At 37.9% G+C, this 22,329-nt stretch overlaps 1 protein-coding gene across 9 annotated transcripts in view; it reads left to right on the plus strand.

The window, feature by feature from the left end:
* Positions 1 to 21,717, plus strand: part of LOC138171477 (zinc finger protein 420-like) — a 29,890-nt gene extending 8,173 nt beyond the window's left edge. For 4 of the 9 annotated variants that reach the window (XM_069100972.1, XM_069100978.1, XM_069100979.1 and 1 more), the window contains exons 3-5: positions 11,854 to 11,980; positions 12,690 to 12,812; positions 14,241 to 21,717. In XM_069100972.1, the coding sequence (XP_068957073.1) occupies positions 11,854 to 11,980; positions 12,690 to 12,812; positions 14,241 to 16,306 (2,316 nt within the window). In that variant the 3' untranslated portion in view covers positions 16,307 to 21,717. Of the gene's footprint in view, positions 1 to 10,309; positions 10,469 to 11,853; positions 11,981 to 12,689; positions 12,813 to 14,240 lie in introns of all 9 variants that reach the window. The other 5 variants (XM_069100974.1, XM_069100976.1, XM_069100975.1 and 2 more) reach the window with 3 other exon arrangements.
* Positions 21,718 to 22,329: the final 612 nt, after the last annotated feature.

Raw genomic sequence — 22,329 nt, forward strand, 5'->3', positions numbered from 1 at the left:
TAGGAAGCTCATTTATAGCTTATTTAATTTCTTTTTTTTTTTTTTAAGCAATTGGGGTTAAGTAACTTGCTCAAGGTTACACAGCCAGTTATTTCTGGGTGTGTTGCTAAGTATCTGAGCCTGGATTCAATCCCAGGTCATCCCAACTCTGGGACCGGTGCTCTTACTCGCTATGGTCAACCTGGCCGCCCCAACTTATTCAATTTCTTAAAGAGATCTATTTAGATGTTCTATTTCCTGATCTACTAATCTTTTTTTTTTTATTATTTTGGTAAATTTTTTTATTTTAGTATTTTTATTTTGGTAAATATAATTCCATTGTTAAATTTATTGGTTTATGACTGGGTAAAATAGCTCCTTATAATTGCTTTAATTTTATCTCTGTTAGCGGTATATGCACCCTTTTTATTTTTGATACTAGTGATTTGATTTCTCACTTTTTATAATCAAATTAACTTGTTGCTTATTTTGTTTTCTCATAAAACCAACTCTTCATTTTATTTATTTATTCGATGATTTTTTACACTCAACTCTATTAATTTCATCTCTAATTTTTAGGATATTGATAACCCAATCCATTAATCTGCTTTTCCTTTATTTTATTGATGTATGCATTTAGAGAGATACATTTTCCTCTGATCACTGCTTTTGCTGTATCCCATAGGTTTCAATTTGTTGTCTCATTTTCTTTAATCAAATTATTATTTCTATTATTTGTTCTGTAACCCACTCGTTCATTAAGATCAGATTGTAGGGAGTGGCTAGGTGGCACAGTTAATAGAGCACCAGCCTTGTAGTCAGGAGGACCTGAGTTCAAATTTGGCCTCAGACACTTAACACTTATTAGCCGAGTGACCTTGGGCAAGTAACTTAACCCCAGTTGCCCTGCCTTCTCCCCTCCAAAAAGAAAAAAAAATCAGATTGTTTACTCTACAGTTAGTTTTTACTGTTATGTTTCTTTTGTCCCTTATTAAATATAATTTTTATTGCAGTGTGATCTGAAAAGGATACTTTTATTATTTCTGCTTTTAACTATAAATTTGTTATGTACTAATATATCATCAATCTTTTTAAAGGTTCTGTGAACTGCTGAAGAAAAGGGTTTATTCCTTTCTTTTTCCATTCAGTTTCCTCCAGATAGCGATCATATTGATTTGTTCTTTGACCCCCACATTTTTTGTTTTTTAAGCAATCGGGGTTAAGTAACTTGCTCAAGGTTACACGGCCAGTTATTTCTGGGTGTGGTGCTGAGTATCTGAGCCCAGATTTGATCCCCAGATCATCCCGACACTGGAGCCAGTGCTCTTACTCGCTGAGCCACCTGGCCGCCCCTAAGCAATTGGGGTTAAGTAACTTGCTCAAGATTACACAGCCAGTTATTTCTGGGTGGGTAATAAGTGTCTGAGCCCGGGATTCAATCCTCAGGTCATCCCGACACTGGAGCCGGTACTCTTACTCTCTGTGCTACCTGGCCGCCTCATGACCCCCACATTCTTTAGGATTAGGTTATTTCATTTTCTGTAGAGTCAACACTAAGTGGTTTATTATGCCAGCTCTAAAGCGATGCACTAGACAATGAAAGTATGACTTGAAAATCATAGGCCAGGCGAGATCATCAATGCAATCTATTTATTGAGACCATAAGCAAGGTTTTTATAGAGTAATGAAACAAAGAAGATAAATTATAGGCCACTAAGTTTTCTAATAAGGTCATGTTCAGTTTCAAGATGTCAGAAGGTAATGTCACATTAGCCTCGATGGCAACCATGCAAGGGCTTATAACATACCCAATGAATAGTATCTAAAAATGTATAATAATTTTAAAAAGCAGCTAACATCTTCTAGCTGGAATCCCAGAACAGGGCAAAGCCCTGGATCTCAGATATCAGGCAAGCTCGGATTTACAGCCACTTCTAATGAGAAAACCAGGACTAGACAGTATGGACTGGCCACTGGAAAACCTGAGGTAACTTATCTAAGAGCAGCCTTCTTCCTGGATCAGATGGTTTGGCTCCCTTCAATTTTCAATTACTTTTTAATCTATGGTTTAAAGGCCCTATATTGAACATAAATTTCAATGTGTTACAGTTGGTAAAGTATGCATTTATTATTTCTGCTTCACAGTATTTATGAGGTTTTTATGCCCTAACACATGCATTTTTTTTGAAGGTTCTATATTCAATGGAGAAGAAGGTATATTCCTTTCTGTTCCCATTTAGTTTTTTCAAGTGGTCTATCATAGCTAATTTTTCTAAAAGTTTACTCATCTCCTTAACTTCTTTCTCACTTATTTTATGATTAGATTTTTTTGTTCTGAGAAGGAAAAATTTAGGTCCATCACTGGTATAGTTTTGGTGTCTAATTCTTCCTGTACCTCATTTAACTTTTTAAAAGAAGTTTTATTTATTTATTTAGTCTTTGTTTTCAATGTTAACTTTTATAAGATTTTGATTTTTAAATTTTCACCCTCTCTTTCTCCTCCCCCTCTCCCCAAGATGCTGTTCAATCTGATATATACTAAACACATACAGTCATATTAAACATTTCCACATTAGTTATGTTGTAAAGAAGAATTATAACCAAAGGGAATAACCCCGAGAAAGAAAGAAGAAAGAGAGAGAAAATAGTATGCTTTGATCTGCATTCAGACTCCATAGTTCTTTCTCTGGATGTGAATAGCATTTTCCATCATAAGTCTTTTGGAATCATTTAACTTTTGCTTTAAAATTTTGGATGCTATGTCATTTGGTGCATATATCTTGAGTACTTTTAGGACTTCCTTGTCTATGGTACCTTTTTGGCAAGATGTCATTTCCTTGACTATTGATATTATATTGAGATAACTTTTAATTAGATCTGTTTTTGTTTTTGCATTCTTAGATCATGATTACTACTCTTTCTTTTTTTATTTGAGCTAAAGCATAATAATTTCTGCTCCAGCCCCTTATTTTTTTTAATAAGAACAAGTCAATTTTATTTGATATTTGATTTACAAAATGTTAAAAAAGAATGTAACTGCGATACAATATTTTAATTGCAAACAATTACAGCATTTTCTTAAAATAAACAGCAACAAGATTTTTGTGCTTTTCCTCTCAGATGTTTCTTTTTTCTTTTCCCCAAAGATTTACTGAAGCAGTAATAGGTTGATCAGACACTGGCTGGAAATAAAAAGCAATTTTATGGTATTCAAAAACACTTCTTTAAAAAGTATGATACACCAAGATAGCATTGTAAACTAGATTTTGTTGTAAACTTTCTAAATCTTTTACGAGTGTCAGTTTATAAGAACTAAAGCCTATTCCATTATAGCTTTCCAAATCTATCTTGCACTCTTGGAAAACTGCAGAAAGGCACTTAAAAACTGTTTCTTTAACATAGGGAATTTTCTTTTCTTCTTGCTGGTAAGATTCTATTGCAGTCGGCTCACACTCTTCATTCCATATCATCATGGTGTTGAGAAGTTTTGTTGATGACCGGGCCAGCTCTAGGTTCAACAGTTATAATTAGGAGTGTTCTCTTTGAGTGGGTGTCAGCCGTAGTGTGTGAATCAAGGTTGGTTTCCCTCAGATTCAGGAAAGCGCAGTTGGGAAGAGGCAGAGCAGTTCTGCCTTTCTCTCCTTCCAGCAGTTTCCTGTAGGTGACAATCTCAGTATCAAGAACCATCTTGACATTCAGCAGGTCCTGATATTCAGTAAGGTGACAGACCATTTCTTCTGGGGTGGCAGCAGTGGTGCTGACTGTGGTTAAGGTGACAAGACCTGGGCAACTGGAGCAGCAGAGAGAAGGCCTCCCAGATGTTTCTTGATGGAGTATCCTGCTAACTTCTGTAGTCTCTTGATACTCAAGAAGCACCTCATGGGAGCTTCTAATCTGGTCTTCATGGAGACATTTTAGAATAACATCTATGACAGCAGCTTTTTTTTTAGACCATCACTGAGCGCCATGTTTCACACTATGCGTTTCCCCAAAACAGTTTGTTCAAATTCAGTTTTCAAGCAAGAATGTGTAACTTTTCTAGTTTGCACCACTCAACCAGGCTCTAGACCTATTCTCCCACATGTGCCAATGCAAATGATGACAACAGCTGAACACTGGGCTTGATAGAGTAACTTGATAAGTTCCTGTAGCATGATTCCAATGGAAGGAACTACCATACCATGGGTAACTGATAACACAGGTCCAATCTTATACATGGCATAGAGGTCAGTTCCTTTACAAATGTTAGGATGGTCCATGCCAGGTTGGGCAAGTCCCAACTCTTCACCGATATAGCTGATGAAAGCTTTCATCCTTTCAGCCCCTGATTTTGATTCTTTGTGTATTTTTGTTTTTTCAGGTGTGTTTTGTGAACAACAGAGTTAGATTCTAGCTTCCAATTCATTCTGCTTTCTACTTCCATTCTATATGTGAATTCATTCTATTAACATTGTTACAATCATGACTAAGTTTTTTTTTCCTCCACCTTATTTTCTTCTGTTTTTCCTTCTCTATTTTCTTTTTTAACCCTGTTCCTTCTCAGAAGTTTGGGGTCTCTTTAGCTTCTTTGCCTTATTTTGCCTATGTTAACCATCTCTCCCTCTTATCACCCTCACCTTTTTTTTTCTTATCACCTTCCCCCTCCTGATTCCCCATTGAGTAAGATAGATTTCTTTATCTCATTGAGTTTTATATATTCATTCCTCTTTAAACCACATAAAAGTGAGGTTCAAGCATTACTCACCTCCCCTATTTTCCACCCCACTAAAAGTGTTCTTCCTTTCTCTCCATTTCCATGTAAGAAAATTTCCCCCATTTTCTATTTCCTTTTTCCATTTCCTAGTACATCCCTCTTTTTTAATGCTCCATTGTTTTTAGATCATCCCAGCATTATCCATTCACAGCCCCATCCCCTGCTTATGAGCACTACTTCTAACCTCTCTAAAAAGGATTAAATTCTTAGGAGTTCTATGTGTCATTGTCCACTGATAAAACAAATCATTTAACTTAGCTTTCCTTCATGATTTCTCTTTCATGTTTACCTTTTTCTGCTTTCCTTGAGACTTGTATTTTAATGTCAGATTTTCTATTCATCTGTGGTATTTTCATCAGGAAAACATGAGTGTAAAGCCAAGCACTAGCAGCTTTCCAGAAGAATGCTACTGTAAACAGCTTTTAAGGTTCTGGGTACACAGCATAGTTAAACTATTTATTCCATAACAAATCAAGGCAAAACATTCACAGAAAATCAAGGTACAGCATTCATAGTATTACAACTTATCACAGAAAATCAAAATAGAGTATTCACAACAGCTTATCATTAAAATGGCCACATAGTTTCCACTACAGTGGTCTCAGTTTTGAACAAAGAATAATCATTTAGTATTGCAAGCATTCACAAAATTCTTAATTCATTCACAGAGTACAATAGTCAAAGCTTTCCAATCATGGGGCATACTAGGTTACAAATCAATTACTTAATCAGTCATCATCAATCACTAAGTACAATCATTTAGTCAATCAATCATCCTTCATTACTCACTATTCAGTCATCAGAAAATACACAGACCCTCTACCCCTAGGTCACTAGTAAATTAAATCTTCTCAGTCAGTACACAGTAAGTAAAGTCTTCTTTCATCTTGACTGGGGGTGGTCCCTCAGATTCCCTGGATCCCTCTCCATGGTCCCAGATCCTACTTGGATTCACCAAACTGTCACCTGGCTTCAAAGGCAGACAGCTCTTAGGTCCTTGCCCAGTTCTCTGGGCAGTTTCAGCTCTGCATTGGAGTTCACAGTGTCCAGTCCATCTCAAATCCCTTTCAGTTTCCACCCCCAGGAAGTCACAGCCCAACAAAGCCACAAACAGACAAAGTCTCAGCATCATAGTCATGCTTCTTCAGTCCCTTGGAAGCTCTGGCTGGCCCTTGGAACCAAAAGAAGTCTCAGCTGGCTCCCAGAATCAAAAATCATTCTATCCAAGGTTTTCAAAATCAAAACCATTCTCTTCAGTCAAGGTGGGGTGGGGTGAGGGGTGACTTTCCTTTTCAGCCTCCTCCCGCCAGCTGCCTCTGCCTCCATGGTGCTCCAAGAAATTCTGACTCAGTTCTCAATTCTCATTTGTCAGGCCAGCAGTAGCAGCCCAGCCTCCAGATGCTTCTGAGAGTGACTCTCTCTGCAGCAGAACAGCTTCTGCCACCAGATTCTTGTCCCAAGAAATTCTGACCATTCCTCTCTGGGGCTTTTCCTTATATACACACAGCATCAGCTGCTTCCTGTTTCAGCCAACTCCTTCCTGTTGCATTAGGAACTGGGGTTCATACCTTCTGCTTCTTTCCCTGAGGCTTGATTAATTACTAAGTGCTGAGTACCTGCTTACTTGCTGTTACAAAGGGGTCTTCAAATTCAAATTACATTACCATTACAATAAGCATCCTCTATTTCATTAAATATCCTTGTTTTGCTGTGAATAATGATGCTCAGTTTTGCTGAGTAGATTATTCTTGGTTATAATCCTACCCCATTTGCCTTTTGGAAAGGATATTTCAAGCCCTCTGCTCCTTTATCATGGTAGGTGCTCATCTTGTGTCATAGTGATTTTAGCTCTGTCTGTCTCTGAATCGTCTGTTTCTGGTTGCTTGCATTATTCTCTCTCTCTGACCTGAGAGATCAGGTTTCTGGGAGTTTTATTATGGGATCTCTTTGAAGAGGTGATTAGTAGATTCTTTGTAATTCCACCTTGTTCTCTTATTCCAAGATATCTGGTCAGTTTTTCTTTATGGTTCCTTTAAATATAACATCTAGCCTCTGTTTTTAGTCATGGCTTTTTAGGTAGTATAATCATTTTTAAATTATCTCTCCTCTATCTACTTCCCAGGTCACTTTCCTGATGAAATAGTTTTCATTTTCTTCCATTCTTTTTTCAGTCTTTTGACTTTGTTTTATTACCCATGCTTTTTTTACTTTAGCTGAAGCATAATATATTCTACTCCAGCCTTTTACTTTTACCCTGTGCGTATCCCCTTGGTTTTTTTTTTGTTGTTGTTTTTTATTTTTGGAGGGTATTTGGGGTTAAGTGACTTGCCCAAAGTCACATGGCTAGTAAGTGTGTCAAGTGTCTGAGGCCAGATTTGAACTCCAAGTCTTCCTGACTCCAGGGCCAGTGATCTATTCACTGCCCCACCTAGCTGCCCCCCCTTATCCCATTGTTTCAAATGTGTTTCTTGTAGACAGTATATTATAGGATTGTAGTTTTTAATCCATTCTGCTATCCGCCTCCCTTTTATGGGAGAGTTCATCCCATTCACATTCACAGTTATCATTATTATCTGTGTCTTTCCCTCCATCTTATTCCCTACCCTGTTTATATTTTTGTTTCTTCCTTTTCCCTTCCCCTCAAGAGTTTTCCTGTTGACCACTACCTCCCTCAGTGTTCCCTCCCTGTGCCATCCTCTTTACCTACCCTTTCCCCTTACTGCTATTTCCCTCCCTTCCAACCACCCCCCTCCTGTTTTTGCCCGTCCTTATCCCTCCTACTGCCTGTAGGGCACAGTGGATTTTTATACTTAATGGGGTATGTTATTCCCTCCTTGAACCGAAACCAATGAGAGTAAATTTCATACAGTGCTCTTCTCCCTCCCTCCTTTCCCTCTACTATAATGAGTTTTTGCATTTTTTCAGAATCCTAAACTTAACTGATTATGTTGATCCCGCTTTGAACGAGGACCAATGAGAATAAAGTTCATATGATGTTCAATTCCCTCACTTCTTTGTGTGGCATAATTTACCTTTTTCTGCCTCATCCTTTCCTTTTCTCCCATTACAATCCCTTTGTAGACCCTCTGTCTATGTATATCCCTTTTAAATGTTGTGATAATTATATAAATTTCAGTATTGATAGGTATCAGTTTCTCATATAGGGATGTAAACAGTTTGCTCTTATTGAATTGCAAGTTGTGTGTGTGTGTGTGTGTGTGTGTGTGTGTGCGCGTGCGTTTTCCTTGTTTGCATTTTTATGTTTCTCTTGAGTCTTCTATTTGGATATCAGATTTTCCATTGAGCTCTGGCTTTTTCATCAGGAAAATCTGGAAGTCCCTTATTTCATTAAATGAACATCTCCTTACCTGAAAGATTATGCTCAGTTTTGCTGGGTAGTTGATCTTTGGTTGCATTGCTAGCCCTTTTGCTTTATTAAATATCAAATTCCAATCCCTCCGATCTTATAATGTAGAAGCTGCTAGGCCTGTGTAATCCTGACTATAGTTCCACAATATTTGATTTCTTTCTTTTTCGCTGCTTGCAGTATCTTCTCCTTAACCTTGTAATTCTGGAATTTGGCTACTGTATTTCTTGGAGTTTTCAATTTGGGATCTCTTTCAGGAGTCCGGTGAATTCTTTCGATAAATATTTTACCTTCTGATTCTAGGACCTCAGGACAGTTTTCTTTGACAATCTCTTGGAGAATATTGTCCAGGCTGCTTTTTTCATCATGGCTTTCTATATTTCTATATATACTTTTTTCTGTATATAGACCAATAAATTTTAGGTTATCTCTCCTGGATCTGTTTTCCAGGTCCATTGTTTTTCCAGTGAGATATTTTACACTTTCTTCTAATTTTTCGATCTTTATGTTTTGTTTGACTTACTCTTGATGCATCATAGAGTCCTTAGCCTTTAATTTGACTGATTCTAATTTTTAGTAAATCATTTTCCTCGGTTAGTTTTTGAAGTTCCTTTTTTAGGGAGGTATTTTCTCCAGTTATATTTTGAACTTCCCATCCCAGTTCACAAATTTTACTTTAAAAGAATTGGTCAGTTTATCTTCTACCTCTCTAATTTGGCTTTTAAAATCTTTCTTGAGCTCTTCCAAGAATCCTTTTTGGGCTTGAGATCAGTTTATATTTCCTTCTGTGGTCTCAGGTGTAGATATAGAATCAATGGTGTGTCCTGAAAGTGATTCTTCTCATTCATAATAAAAGGATTCAGTCCTCTTTGATTTTCCTTTTCAAAGTTGCTTCTTGCTAATTGTGATTGCATATTTCCTGACTGCCCTTCTTAGGCTGGGAGCTAAGGGCCTGGCTGTTGACTTTTGTGTGCTGTAGCCTCTGTGTGTCTAGCCTGAGGCCAAGGCCAGGACTCTCAGTGGTTACCCTGAAGCTCAAAGAGTAACCTGTGGAGGAGGGGTGGTCTGGCCACTTCAGGTTTCTGCCTCTCTGTCCTTGGGCTACAGCTCAGACAGGCTCAGCAGTTGGTGGCCCTGGTTGGTGTCTGCAGATTCCCATGGTGGTGCTAAGGCTTCTGTTGTTAGTGCTTGCTGGCTCCACTCCCTGGGCTTCTGGATCTCTTTCTGGACAGCTGAGGTGGGGCTTGTTGGGATACCTCTAGCCCTGAACTTCAGGTTCCATGCTGCTTCAGTTACCTCCCATGCCTGAGGCTGTTTCCACTATTTCAGGAATTTACACTAGGGGGACATTTATATCTGGGTTTTCTGAGTTTAAAACATCTAGGCTTTGGGCTAATAGCCCCAGGAGAAGCTGCTGTCCTGCTGCTGGCCCTGTGCTTTCTCTTACCCAGCTCTGATGGATCTGTCCCACATTGAGATGTCTTTGAATCGCCCTTGGGGTGGGTAAATCTGCTGGCTGGGGCTTGCTCTCAATTCTGCTATGGTCTACTCTCCAGTGATTAATTTTTTATGATATTTTTTCTGGCTGTTCTTCATTGGTGAGAATTCAGTTTGTTTCCAGTTCTCTGCTGCCCCAGAGAGTGTTCTTATGTATATTTTTTTATAAAAATTCCGTTGTAGCCTTGGTCTGGTTATACAGAAAGAGAATAGCAACACAGTACAGTGAAAATGGCCCTGGATTTGAAGCCAGGAGGTCCTGGGCTTAGAGTGCACATCTACCACTTATTCCACATTTGACCTTAAGCAAGTCACTTTCCCTCTCTGGGGCTCACTTCTCTAATTTGAAAAATGAGAAATTTGGACTCTAAAGTTTCTTCAAGCTCTAAATATATGAATTGGAAAGTAATGGTCCTTTAACATTCTCTTCAACAGTAAAAATATGTTCACATGCTGTTATAGATTGGAGATTGTAGTGCCCCATGCCTGCCTTTGCTTTTATGGTTACAGGAGTATCGAACACACTCCTGTACATTCCAGAGCAGCACATTTTAAGAAATGCAGCAATTGGAGGGAAAAAAGGAAGATAGCTGCCTTAGTTGTGAAAAGATCAGGCTGACTGCTCAAAGGGACTGGGCTTGTTTAGATTGGAAGAGAAGTCTTAGGACACAGGATAGCGTCTTTAGCTATTTCATTTTCATTGTTTATTTCAGCAAATACAAAAGGAATTAGCCATATTGCTGCTTCAGCTCAGAGGGCACAAGTAGGAGACATGGGGAGCCATTGTTAAAATGAACAACACCACATTTAAAATTGATGTCACTGGAGCCATCTACAACAAAAAGCATGTATTGAGCACCTACAAACTGCAGGTACTGTGCTGAGTGCAAGGGATGCAAAGGGTGGCAACAATGGTTCCTGCCCTCAAGGAGCTTACATAATAATCAGAGAAGAATACTATTCTAAAAATGTTTATTCATTTAATTTTTAACTTATGAAATAAGTATTTCCAAAACATCATGTAATATTAAAAAAGATGATCCTGCAAATCTATAACTTGCTATTCCTTTTAAATATATAACAAAATTATCATGTAAATTTTTTACTCCTCCCCCAATCCTGTTGATGGCTACCATTAGATGTGTGTGTGTGTGTGTGTGTGTGTGTGTGTGTGTGTGTGTGTGTGTGTGTGTGTGTGTAAAATCATTCTATTCATACTTCTCTTTATCAATTCTTTCTGGGAGAGAAATTTTTTTTTGCCCTTTTTTTGGAGGACAATTGGAGTTAAGTGACTTGCCCAAGGTCACATGGCTAGTTTTTATGTTAAGTATCTAAGGCCGGATTTGAACTCAGGTCCTCCTGACTCCAGGGCTGGTGCTCTATCCACTACTCCACCTAGCCACCCCTGGGAGAGGAATTCTTAAGTGCCTGCTATATACCAGACTGTAGTAGAATACAAAAGAATAAATGAAATAATCCCTTGTGGTAAGTGAAAGATGAAATGACTGAGGAAACAAAAGTTCAATCTTTTGGGCATAACAATTTATTCAGCAATGCATGGCAGTTGCCCAACTTAGGGCTGGATCCTGTATATAGGGAAGATGTACTTTTATACAATAAAAACAAAGACCAATTTATTAAAAGCTAATAATACAGTATAATATAATCTTATTTCTAATTGGAGGAAAGATTAAAGACTTTGCATGTTGGGAAGAGGAAAAGCAACAGGTTCAGTTCATAAAGTCAAAAAATGAGGTGTCCCACTACCCCCAGCAACATGGAAACAATAACTAATTGTGCAGTATGGGGCTAGTTTTCAGATAAGACATATGAGTTTCTTGAGATGTACATTTGTGAGAAAACTCATTACATCAAACTTTTTGGATCTGACTGGGTTTCTGGTCAGCAAAATCTAGATTCTAAGTTAAGGGTCTTTAAACAGCAGGTAGGGGTGGTCTCATTTCCCAGCCACACAGTGCTAGGTTCAAACAATGCATGAGATTTTCTCTCAAGTCCCACAATTGAATGTTTTTCTCAAAAGACAAGAGGTTGGACTAGACCGATAATTGAACAGAAAAAGAACAGCACTACCTCCTGAATTGCATCACAAAATGGAGTCAAGTGTGTTTGACTCAATCACTTCAATTCCCTGTACCACTTACTGTCCTCCATTTCCTCACCTTCCTGTAAGCAGTTTAAATTTAGACTTCATAACAGAAGTATAATTGGATAAGCAGAAATGTTTCTGGTATTTCAGGAATCAGTGACATTCAAGGATGTGACTGTGGATTTCACCCAGGAGGAGTGGGTACTATTGAACCCATCTCAGAAAAAGTTGTACCGGGATGTGATGCTGGAGAACTATAGGAACTTGGTGTCTTTGGGTAAGAACAGCTACCCCTTTTGGAGTCTTAATATATACTGTGACAGCTTTCAGGAATTTAGATTATTCTTTGGCATACAAAAGGAAAATATTCCTAATCCTTTTGTAGCCAAGAGACAGATTACTAAAGTCTTTGCTTAGTATGAATGAAAATTGATTTCTTAATTTGTTGTTATCCTTGAGAATATATCCTCCCCTCTCAGTTACTTTAAATCCAAGATTTTCTTTCTCTATATAGATTTCATCATATAGAATATTCCCACGGTCTAAGCAGGGAGTTGAACACAGAGTTTAACTAATTTTAAAGTTCTATGCAGTAGTCCATTCTACCATAATATAAAATGTCCTTCAGTGATCCTTTGTACTATCTTTGAGGTATTCCTAACATGCCTACTTGAGAGCTTGAACTGGAGTTGAATTCTTTTATTAAGTTTTATAGGTGCTTTAAAAAAAAATGTAATTTCTCTTCCAAGCATCTAAAAAAAAAATAAAAAGAAATAATCCTACTTCTCCCTCCAGCCAGCTCATTAAGCCTCTTGGTTGGGGGAAATAAAATCTCAGACACAATGAGCTAACCCTTGGTGAAAAGATGCATTTGGGGCCCTTATTCCCTCACCTTTTACTAAGAGTTGGAAGGAGTATTTCATTTATGTGTTCTATGATGGAACTCTGAGATGACTCCCTAGTTCTTTTTCATTTTCAATAAACAGGATTTAGAGTTTCCAAACCAGATGTGATCTACCAGTTGGAAAGGAAGGAAACATCTTGGATGCCAGAGGCAGATGTTCCCAGAAGCAGCTGTCCCGGTGACTACATAAAAACCAACCACACGGGTCATTGCAAAATAGTGATCCCTTGGTCATTTGAGGTCAAAGTTCTTGTAAAATGTTGAACAAAATGGTCTATCAAAGCTTCTCAGGCCTATTGAAGGGAGCTGAAACTTCAAAACTTTTATTACCTAGAGAAGTTTTTTTTTTTTTGTATCTTTACTGAAATGTGCCTCAACACTTAAAGTTGTTGCCTCAGTTATTGGGCAGTTTTTTCCCTTCTGTTCATTTAAGATTATCCTACTTCTCCTGCCCCACCTGCATGAATTCATTCTCCCGTTTCAAATAAGCACATTACTGAAGATATTAATGTGCACTTTTTCCTTCTGAGTTCTCTTCTGTTTTGTTTTTATGATTATGTTGCTTTGCTGCTACTTTTAAAAATATTTCATTCTACATTATTTACCATTCCTTCAGTCTGTCATGGTATATGTCATCTTGTTTTTCTTTAAGCTTTGAAATTATGTTTAGAAAGGCACATTAATAAGTTCATATGACAGGACTTGTTTGACCATAACCCCATTTTTGGACCTGTAGATTTTTGTTATTTTGCTCTTTCACAAAAAGTTGTTGTATAAATTTTACTGGGCATGCTTTGTTTGCTTTCAATAATGTATTGAGGTTTCAGATTTAGTTCCAGGACAATAGGGTCAAAGGAAATGAACAGTTTTGTGCCTCTAGCTGAAATTGCTATGTTACTTTTCAGAAAAATGGCAGCAGCAGCTTAATAAAGACCTGTTTCAACATTATTACAAAAAAATTATCATTTTAAAGTATCTTTGCAAATCTGAAGGCTTTTATTGCTACCTCCAAATTGTTTTCATTTTTTCTGCTTTGATTAGCAGAGTTTGCGTAAAGTTTCAGGTAATTGCTAATAATTTCTCTTGTCAAAAACCCCTGTATGTCTTACTCTCACAAATTTCAATGAATTTCTTACAGAGTAGGCATGTTGGATATTTAGAGGAAATTTATAGCAATTGTTATCACATTTTCACCGTCATACTTCTTCTTTCCATTTACTTCATGTATTTATTTCTCTTCCTTACTTATTCCTTCCTCAGTGCTCTTTTTTTTTTGTTCAGTCTTTGCCATTCTTATTTTCACCATAGACAGTGAGGATACATTTGCAAGTTCTCTAAGTCATCTTGTTTTTTTTCTGAAGTCTTCTGATATTCAAATGTCAATTAAAGTAGGATAAGTGTTCATTCGTTCCTCCTGGTAATTTCATCCTCTGTCAATTCAATCACATATGTTACCTTTAACTCATCAGACTTTCACATAAGACAAATTCATCCTTAGTAAAAGATTAGTGAGAGTAGCCTTCTCAAGTGAGAAGGCAAGAGAATAGTTCTGAAACATTTAAACAGCTAAAAGCTAAAACAGCTAAAAGTGTCAAAAAGGCAGGTTTGCTAAGCTCTTTATTCTTCCTTTCAGAGACCAGAGAATTTACTGGAGATGACATACCTCTTGATTGTAATCATGGGAAGGCCTTCAGGAGCAAGAAGAATCTTTCTGTTTGTCAAAGAATTCGTGCTGGAGAGAAACGTTATAAATGTAGTGTATGTAGGAAAGCCTTCACATGGAAGGGAAATCTTACTCGACATCAGATAATTCATACTGGAGATCATCCTTATAAATGCAGTAAATGTGGGGAGGCCTTCAGGATTAAGATGCAACTTACACTGCATCAGAGAATTCATACTGGAGAGGATGCTTATCAATGCAGTGCATGTGGAAAGACTTTCTGGAAGAAGTCACATCATATTGAACATCAAAGACTTCATACTGGAGAGAAACCTTATGAATGTAGTAAATGTAGGAAGGCCTTCAGGATTAAGTCAGATCTTACTGTGCATCAGAGAATTCACACTGGTGAAATGCTTTATGAATGCAAGCAATGTGGGAAGGCTTTCCTCTACAACTCATATCTTACACGACATCAAAAAATTCATACTGGAGAGAAACCTTATGAATGTAATGAATGTGGGAAGGCCTTCAGGATTAAGTCAGAGCTTACTGTGCACCAGAGAATTCATACTGGAGAGATGCTTTATGGATGTAAGGAGTGTGGGAAGGCTTTCCCCTACAACTCATATCTTATTAAACATCAAAAAATTCATACTGGAGAGAAACCTTATGAATGTAATGAATGTGGCAAGACCTTTAGGAGTAAGAAACAAGTTACAGTGCATGAGAGAATTCATACTGGAGAGAAGCCTTATGAATGTAGTGAATGTGGGAAGGCCTTCAAGAGTAAGTCAGAGCTTACTGTGCATCAAAGCATTCATAGTGGAGAGAAACCTTATGAATGTAGTGAATGTGGAAAGGCCTTCAGGATTAAGAAACAACTTACAGTGCATCAGAGAATTCATACTGGAGAGAAACCTTATGAATGTGCTGAATGTGGAAAGGCCTTCAAGAATAAGCGAAATCATACTGTGCATCAGAAAATTCACACTGGAGAGAAACCTTATAAATGCAGAGAATGTGGAAAGGCCTTCAGGAATAAGGGAAATCATACCGTACATCAGAGAATTCATACTGGAGAAAAGCCTTATGAATGTAATGAGTGTGGGAAGGCCTTCAGGAGTAAGTCAGAGCTTACTGTGCATCACAAAATCCATACAGAGGAGAAACCTTATGAATGTAGTGAATGTGGGAAGGCCTTCAGGAATAAGGGAAATTATACTGTGCATCAGAGAATTCATACAGGAGAAAAACCTTTTGTATGTAATGAATGTGGAAAGGCCTTCAGAAGTAAGGATCATGTTATAGTACATAAGAGAGTCCATACTGGAGAGAAACCTTATGAATGTAGTGAATGTGGAAAGGCCTTCAGGAGTAAGGATCATCTTATAGTTCATCAGAGAATTCATACTGGAGAGAAACCTTATGAATGTAATGAATGTAGAAAGGCCTTTAGGAGTAAGGAACAACTTAGAGTACATCAGAGAGTTCATACTGGAGAAGACAAACCTTATGAATGTAGTGAATGTGGGAAGGCCTTCAGGAAAAAATTAGAGCTTACTATGCATCAGAGAATTCATACTGGAGAGAAACCTTATGGATGTAGTAAATGTGGAAAAACCTTCAGAATTAAGAAACGACTTATAATGCATCAGAGAATTCATACTGGAGAGAAACCTTATGAATGTAGTGAATGTGGGAAAGCCTTCAGGACTTACTCGCAACTTAAAGTGCATCAGAGAATTCATACTGGAGAGAAACCTTGCAAATGTAGTGAATGTGGCAAGGCCTTCACAAGAAACGTGCATCTTAATGTGCATCAGCAAATTCATATTGGAAACATTATTTTTGAATGTAAGGAATGTGGGAAGTCTTTCCACTACAACTCAAAACTTATTCAACATCAAATAATTCATACTGGAGAGAAATCGTATCAATGTACTGTATGTGGGAAGGCCTTTGGGAGAAAGACACATCTTACTAGACATCAGAGAATTCATACTGGAGAAAACCATATGAATGGGCATACTTAAGCACAACAGAAGGAGGTGAGAAACAAAGCATTCCTAAAGGTCAGAGCATGTCCAGTAACCATGGCTTACACTGTATATCCTGAGTGGGGAGTCATACCTCCTCCTCTCCCTCCATTCTTCTTTTATGCCCTGCTAGATAGTAGAGGCAGAAGAAACTGTACAAGGTAACGGCAAGAGGAATTTGGAACATGCCTTGTTTCCATAGGCAGATGGGTAGAGAATGTGGCAGAAATGATTCATCATGAAGATAAGGGGAAACAATCCTAAGCTGACATGGTAAAGGAACTGGAGATAGTAGAAATGTTTGTCCAATATAGCTCCTATGACATAGACATTGCTGTATTAATGTACCAGTCCAAATGTTCATATGGACTATTTGTCTGCAACATGTTATAGAGCCTTTTGAGCTCCTATTGGTCTGATCAGCCACTGTTGGGCACACTGTAATTTAATCTTGATGTAGTGGTGTCATTTTGGTCCTCTTTGAGCACAAAGGACAAACATGGCTACACTGATACCATCCCTAGGTTAAGAGGCTCTTATATTGTATATGGTAGTAAGTCAGTACTTAGTTTCCACCAACACTGTTTCAAAGTTTTCCCAGCAGCTTTTGTCAAATCTTGAATTCTTATCCCAAAAGCTGGAGTATTTGGTTTTATCAGTTTATTACTATACTCAGTGACTGCTGTGTCTTGTGTACCTCATCTATTCCACTGATTGTACCTGCCAAGACAAACTCAGGAACAATATGAATACAGTTGTAAGACACTTTTCACACAAATAAAGTCATATCTAAACAATTGGAAAAACATCAAATCCTTATGGGTAGGTTGAACTAATATAATAAAAAAGAGAATCTACCTAAATTAATTTACTTTTTCATGATGTCAATCAAACTACAAAAAATTATTTATAGAGCCAGAAATAATAACAATTCATCTGGAAGAACAAATAGTTAAGAATCTCAAGGCTCTTAATGGAAAACATTGCAAAGGAAGGTGGCTTAGCCTTACCAGATTTATAAATATATTATGCAATGACAATCATCAAGATTATTTGGTACTATCTAAGAAACAGAGTGATGAGTCAGTTGAAATGGGTACATGATTGAGACGTAAAGGGTGATACCATAAGCAAATCAGGAGAGTAAGGAATAGTTTACCAGCCAAATCTATAGAGAAGGGAAGAATTTATGACCAAACAAAAGATAGAGAACATTATGAAATACAAAATTTTGATCACATTAATTTTAAAGGGTTTTGTACAAAATCAGTGTAGCCAAGATTAGAAGGAAAGCAGAAAGCTGAAAAACAAGTTTTACTTCCAGTGCTTCTGATAATGGCCTGATTTCCCAAAAATACAGAGAACTGAGTAAAATTTATAAGAATACAATTAAATGAGAAATGGTCAAAGAATATGAACAGGAAGTTTTCAGATAAAAAAAGCTAAAGATACCTGTAATCAAATGAAAAAAATGTTCCAAAGCACTACCGATTAGAGAAATATATATTGAAACAACTCCAAGGTACCATCTCACAACTATCATATTGGCTGATAGGGCAGAAAAGGAAAATAAATGTTGGAGAGGATGTGGGAAAGTTGGAACACCAATGCATTGTTGGTAGAGTAGTGAACTGACCTGACCATTCTTAAGAGCAATTTGAAATTATTACAAAGGGCTACATATAAAACTGCACAACTTTGGATCTAGCAATACCACTACTAAGTCTGTATCCGAAAGGGATCATAAAATAATGGGAAAGGACCCACATGTTGAAAAGTATTTATAGCAGTTCTTTTTGTGATGGCCAGGAATTGGAAACTGAGAGGATATCTGTCAATTGGGGAATGGCTGAACAGGTTGTGGTATATGAATGTAACGGAATGCTATTTTGCTATAAGAAGTGATGAGCAGATAGATTTGAGAAAAACATGGAAAGACTTAGGTGAACTGATGCTGAATGAAGAGAGCAGGACCAGGAGAATATTGTATACGGTAACAGCAACATTGCGTGGTGATCAACTTTGATAGATTAGTTCTTCTCAGCAATATAGTGACCTAAAACAATTCCAAATGACTCATGATGGAAAATGCTATCCACATCTAGAGAAAGAACTATGAAGTCTGAATGCAGATGGAAACATAAAAGTGCCACTTTTTTTGGTTTTCTTGTTATTTTTTCCTTGTGGATTTTCTCTTTTGTTCTAATTCTTTTTACACTACATGACTAATATGGAAATATGTTTAATGTGATAAATTGTTTACTGTCTTAGGGAGGAGGGTTGGGAGGGACAAAAAAAACTTGGAAGTCAGTCTTTTAAAAAGTTAATGTTGAAAACCTATCTTTACATGTAATTGGAAAATATAAAATATTGTTAAGTGAAAAATATAATGCTGTTAGAGCATCTTGTTCTGGAGAATCTTAAAACCAGGTCAGTCTCAGATTCTTCAGTTTAGCCAGATGGTGCCTTAGGTTTTGGGGAGTAGGTGGATTAGAAATTTTGTGACAGTGAGTCATGGGTTGGAGGGATTAGCACATCTAGTGACCTCTGTATAGTAATCCCACCTTCCTGATCTCAACTTTGCAGAGATTTCGATTTTTGAAAAATCCATAGATTTTTGGCTCAGATCTTTCTCTTTTATATTTCTTTAAAAAAAAAAAAAACCCTCAAACACACCTGAAGTCTTTTAGCCCTAATGTAAATGATTCCTGAGACTGCTTGAGCTTGTTGTTTGTGTCATCTAAAATGATAACAGCCAATTGGGAATGCCATTCTAACTCATAACTGTGGAACCTTGGAGAAGTTACCTTACTTATGTGAGCTCTTTGTAAGGCAAAAAGTCTTTATTAAATGATTCCTAAAGATCTCTTATTGAAAGCAAAGACACTGAAGGACCCCAGGAGAGTTGCATTAAATCCCCCCCCCCCATTTCCATGATAACAACAAGGACTATTGTGGGCAAAGGAGTTATTGCAGAGCAGACCTGGAGTAGTTTTAGTTAAGTTTCCTCCCAGGTGACTTCATTTGGGACCCACTTAGGGACTCTTTGGGCATGGAGAATTTTTTAAAAAACACCTCATCGGCAAAGGAACTCGGGACATCCCAGAGAACCTCCTTTTGGTTGTTATTGTACCTGCTTTGCCTTTTTTTTAACTTCATTTTGCCAAGCATGGTGTGTCACTTAACTTTGCCTCAGTTCCATTAAAAAAAATTATCTAAAATAGGGATAATAACAGCACCTACCTTCAATGGTTTTTGGGAGGATAAAACGAAATGAATACCCCACTATATAAGTGTTAGCTATATTTTTTGATAAACACAATTTAAGTCAAAACATCCAAGGGCTTCCAGGTAACAGGCCCTGAGGCTGGTGGCTACATTCCCTCCATGTTCTGTGGTTTGGACTTTCATCTAGTTTTCTTCTGCTGCAGCCTCTTAGGTGAAAAAAGGAATTGGTCTTACCTTATTTTACGCAAAAGGAAGAATCGTGGGCAATGAAGGAATTTCAAGGAGGCAATTTAGGCTTAGTGTCAGAGCAAACTTACTATTAAACTTGTGCAAAAATGGGTTGAGCTGCCTATTCTAATGAGTAAGGTACCTGATACTTCAGTTTTGCATACCGTGCCTGCTTCATATACTATCACTTATATGAAATAGGGTTTCTATTTCTTCTCAAATATGGAAGAGATAAAAATAAAATCCCATAGCATCAAGATAATTAATGAGTATTCAGCATTGAGCTTTGATAGGAAGAATTAATGAAATCTCTAAAGGAAGCCACTAGTAGTAAGGAGGCCTGAACAAAAACCCTTGTGAAATTTGAGATTTTGTTGTCCCTTCATTGTCATATCCAACCCTTCATGACCCCATATACCCTCACACCAGTACCTTTTATCCCACTGTACCTTGAAGTCTGTCCAAATTCATGTTCATTGCTTCCATTATACTATCTATCCTTTTCGTCTTCTGCCATCTCATTTTCCTTTTGCCTTCAATCTTTCCCACCATCAGGGTTTTGCTACGAATCTCATCTCATATGGCCAAAGTATTTAAACTTCAGCTTCAGTATTTGAACTTCCACTCAGTAACCTGAATTATTAATTTCTTTTAAGTACTGACTGATTTGATCTCTGGATCTCTCAGTAAGACTCTCAGTAGTCTCGTGTAGCACCACAATTCAAACTCATTGATTCTGAGGCCTTCAGTTTTCCTTATAGTCCCAACTCTCACAGCCATCATTGTTGGAAAAACCAATGGCTTGCAGTGCAACTGTGCCTCTTTGAGAGTTTAGCCAGACAGCAAAGACACCAAGGTTATACACTGATCCTGGGTCATGGCCCTTTGTCCTGGCCTTGCACTTTGATGATTCTGGAAGAGACAGCATCCCTAAAGTGAAAACGTGTCCAGTAACCATGGGTCACACTGTATATCCTGAGTGGGAAGTCCTACCTCCTCTTCTCCCTCCATTCTTCCATGCCCTGCTAGATAGTAAGAGGGAGAAGAAATTGTACAAGGTACCAGCAAGAGGAGTTTTGAACATGCCTTGTTCCCCTAGGCAAATGGGTAGAGAATGTGGCAGAAATGATTTATCATGAAGATAAGGGGAAACAATCCTAAGCTGACATGGTAAAGGAACTGGAGATAGTAGAAATGTTTGTCCAATATAGCTCCTATGACATAGACCTGTATTGATGTACCAGTCCAAATGTTCATATGGACTCTTTGTACCCAACCTGTTGTAGAGGCTTTTGAGCTTATATTGGTCTGATCAGCCACTGTTGGGCACACTGTAATTTGATCCTGACATAGTGGAGTCATTTTGGTCCTCTTTGAGCCCAAAGGACAACCATGACCACACTGATACCATCCCTAGGTGAAGAGGCTGTTAGATTGTATATGGTAATAAGTCTGTGCTTAGTTCCCACCAACACTGTTTCAAAGTTTCCCCAGCAGCTTTTGTCAAATCTTGAATTCTTATCCCAGAAGCTGGAGTATTTGGTTTTATCAAGCAGTTGATTACTATACTCAGCCACTGCTGTGTCTTGTGTACCTCACTTAGGTTTTTGAATTTCTGCAACTCTGCCTCACTTAGATTCAATTCATGGGCAAGTCAAGGTATCCTCTGATGTCATTGCTCCTCTTCAAACATGAAGGAGGAATGTTAAACGATGAATTGGACTGCAGTGAGGCATGGTCGCTCAAAGTCGTCAGCCTCGCGGTCTAGAGTCACCGAAGGGCGTTAGACCTATGGCGATGATCCTCAAAAATGCTTATCCAAACCCGCTCCTCTTTGTCATCCTCCAGTCTCACGTCTCCGCCTGTCTATTGGCCATAAACGGGATGTCTCGTGGACATCTTAAACTCAAGGAGTCTAACACTGAAGTCAAATAAAAATTTTTGAAAACTCATTTTTATTGTTCTGTTTCTTAAATCACCTAGTCTTCCCTGTGTGTTCCCTCCATCTCACAAGAGAGCCATTCCATAAGACAGTGTTTTGTTTGCTTTTTTTTTTTTTTAAAGCAATCGGGGTTAAGTAACTTGCTCAAGGTTACACGGCCAGTTATTTCTGGGTGTGGTGCTAAGTATCTGAGCCCAGATTTGATCCCCAGATCATCCCGACACTGGAGCCGGTGCTCTTACTCACTGAGCCACCTGGCCGCCCTTCTTTGCTTTTTAGAGAGGAAAAATAATCAGCATAAGTGATCAGTATATTGAGAAAGTCCAAAAACGTGCCGTGTGTACCATGTGTGGACCACCCACCTCTACTGAGGGGGAGGTTAGAGCTATTTTCTCTTGTCATTTGAGACCCACTTGATCTTTATAATTTTGTTACATTTATTTTGATTCTTTGGTATGTCATTCTTTCCATCCATGTCTCTTGAAAATCCCCCATTCTTGCATTTTTCTAAACTCAAATAGTATATGAAGCATATTCTGTCACTCATCTATGGACTAAAAATATCTTGTGCTGACCGCCTTGTAGTATACACTACATTGCCTGACTATTTCAAAACAAAACA

This window comes from Petaurus breviceps, unplaced genomic scaffold (assembly GCF_028583685.1).
Source record: "Petaurus breviceps papuanus isolate PSGF00001 unplaced genomic scaffold, PetGlider_PUasm1.0 446, whole genome shotgun sequence".
NCBI classification, from domain to species: Eukaryota; Metazoa; Chordata; class Mammalia; order Diprotodontia; family Petauridae; genus Petaurus; species Petaurus breviceps.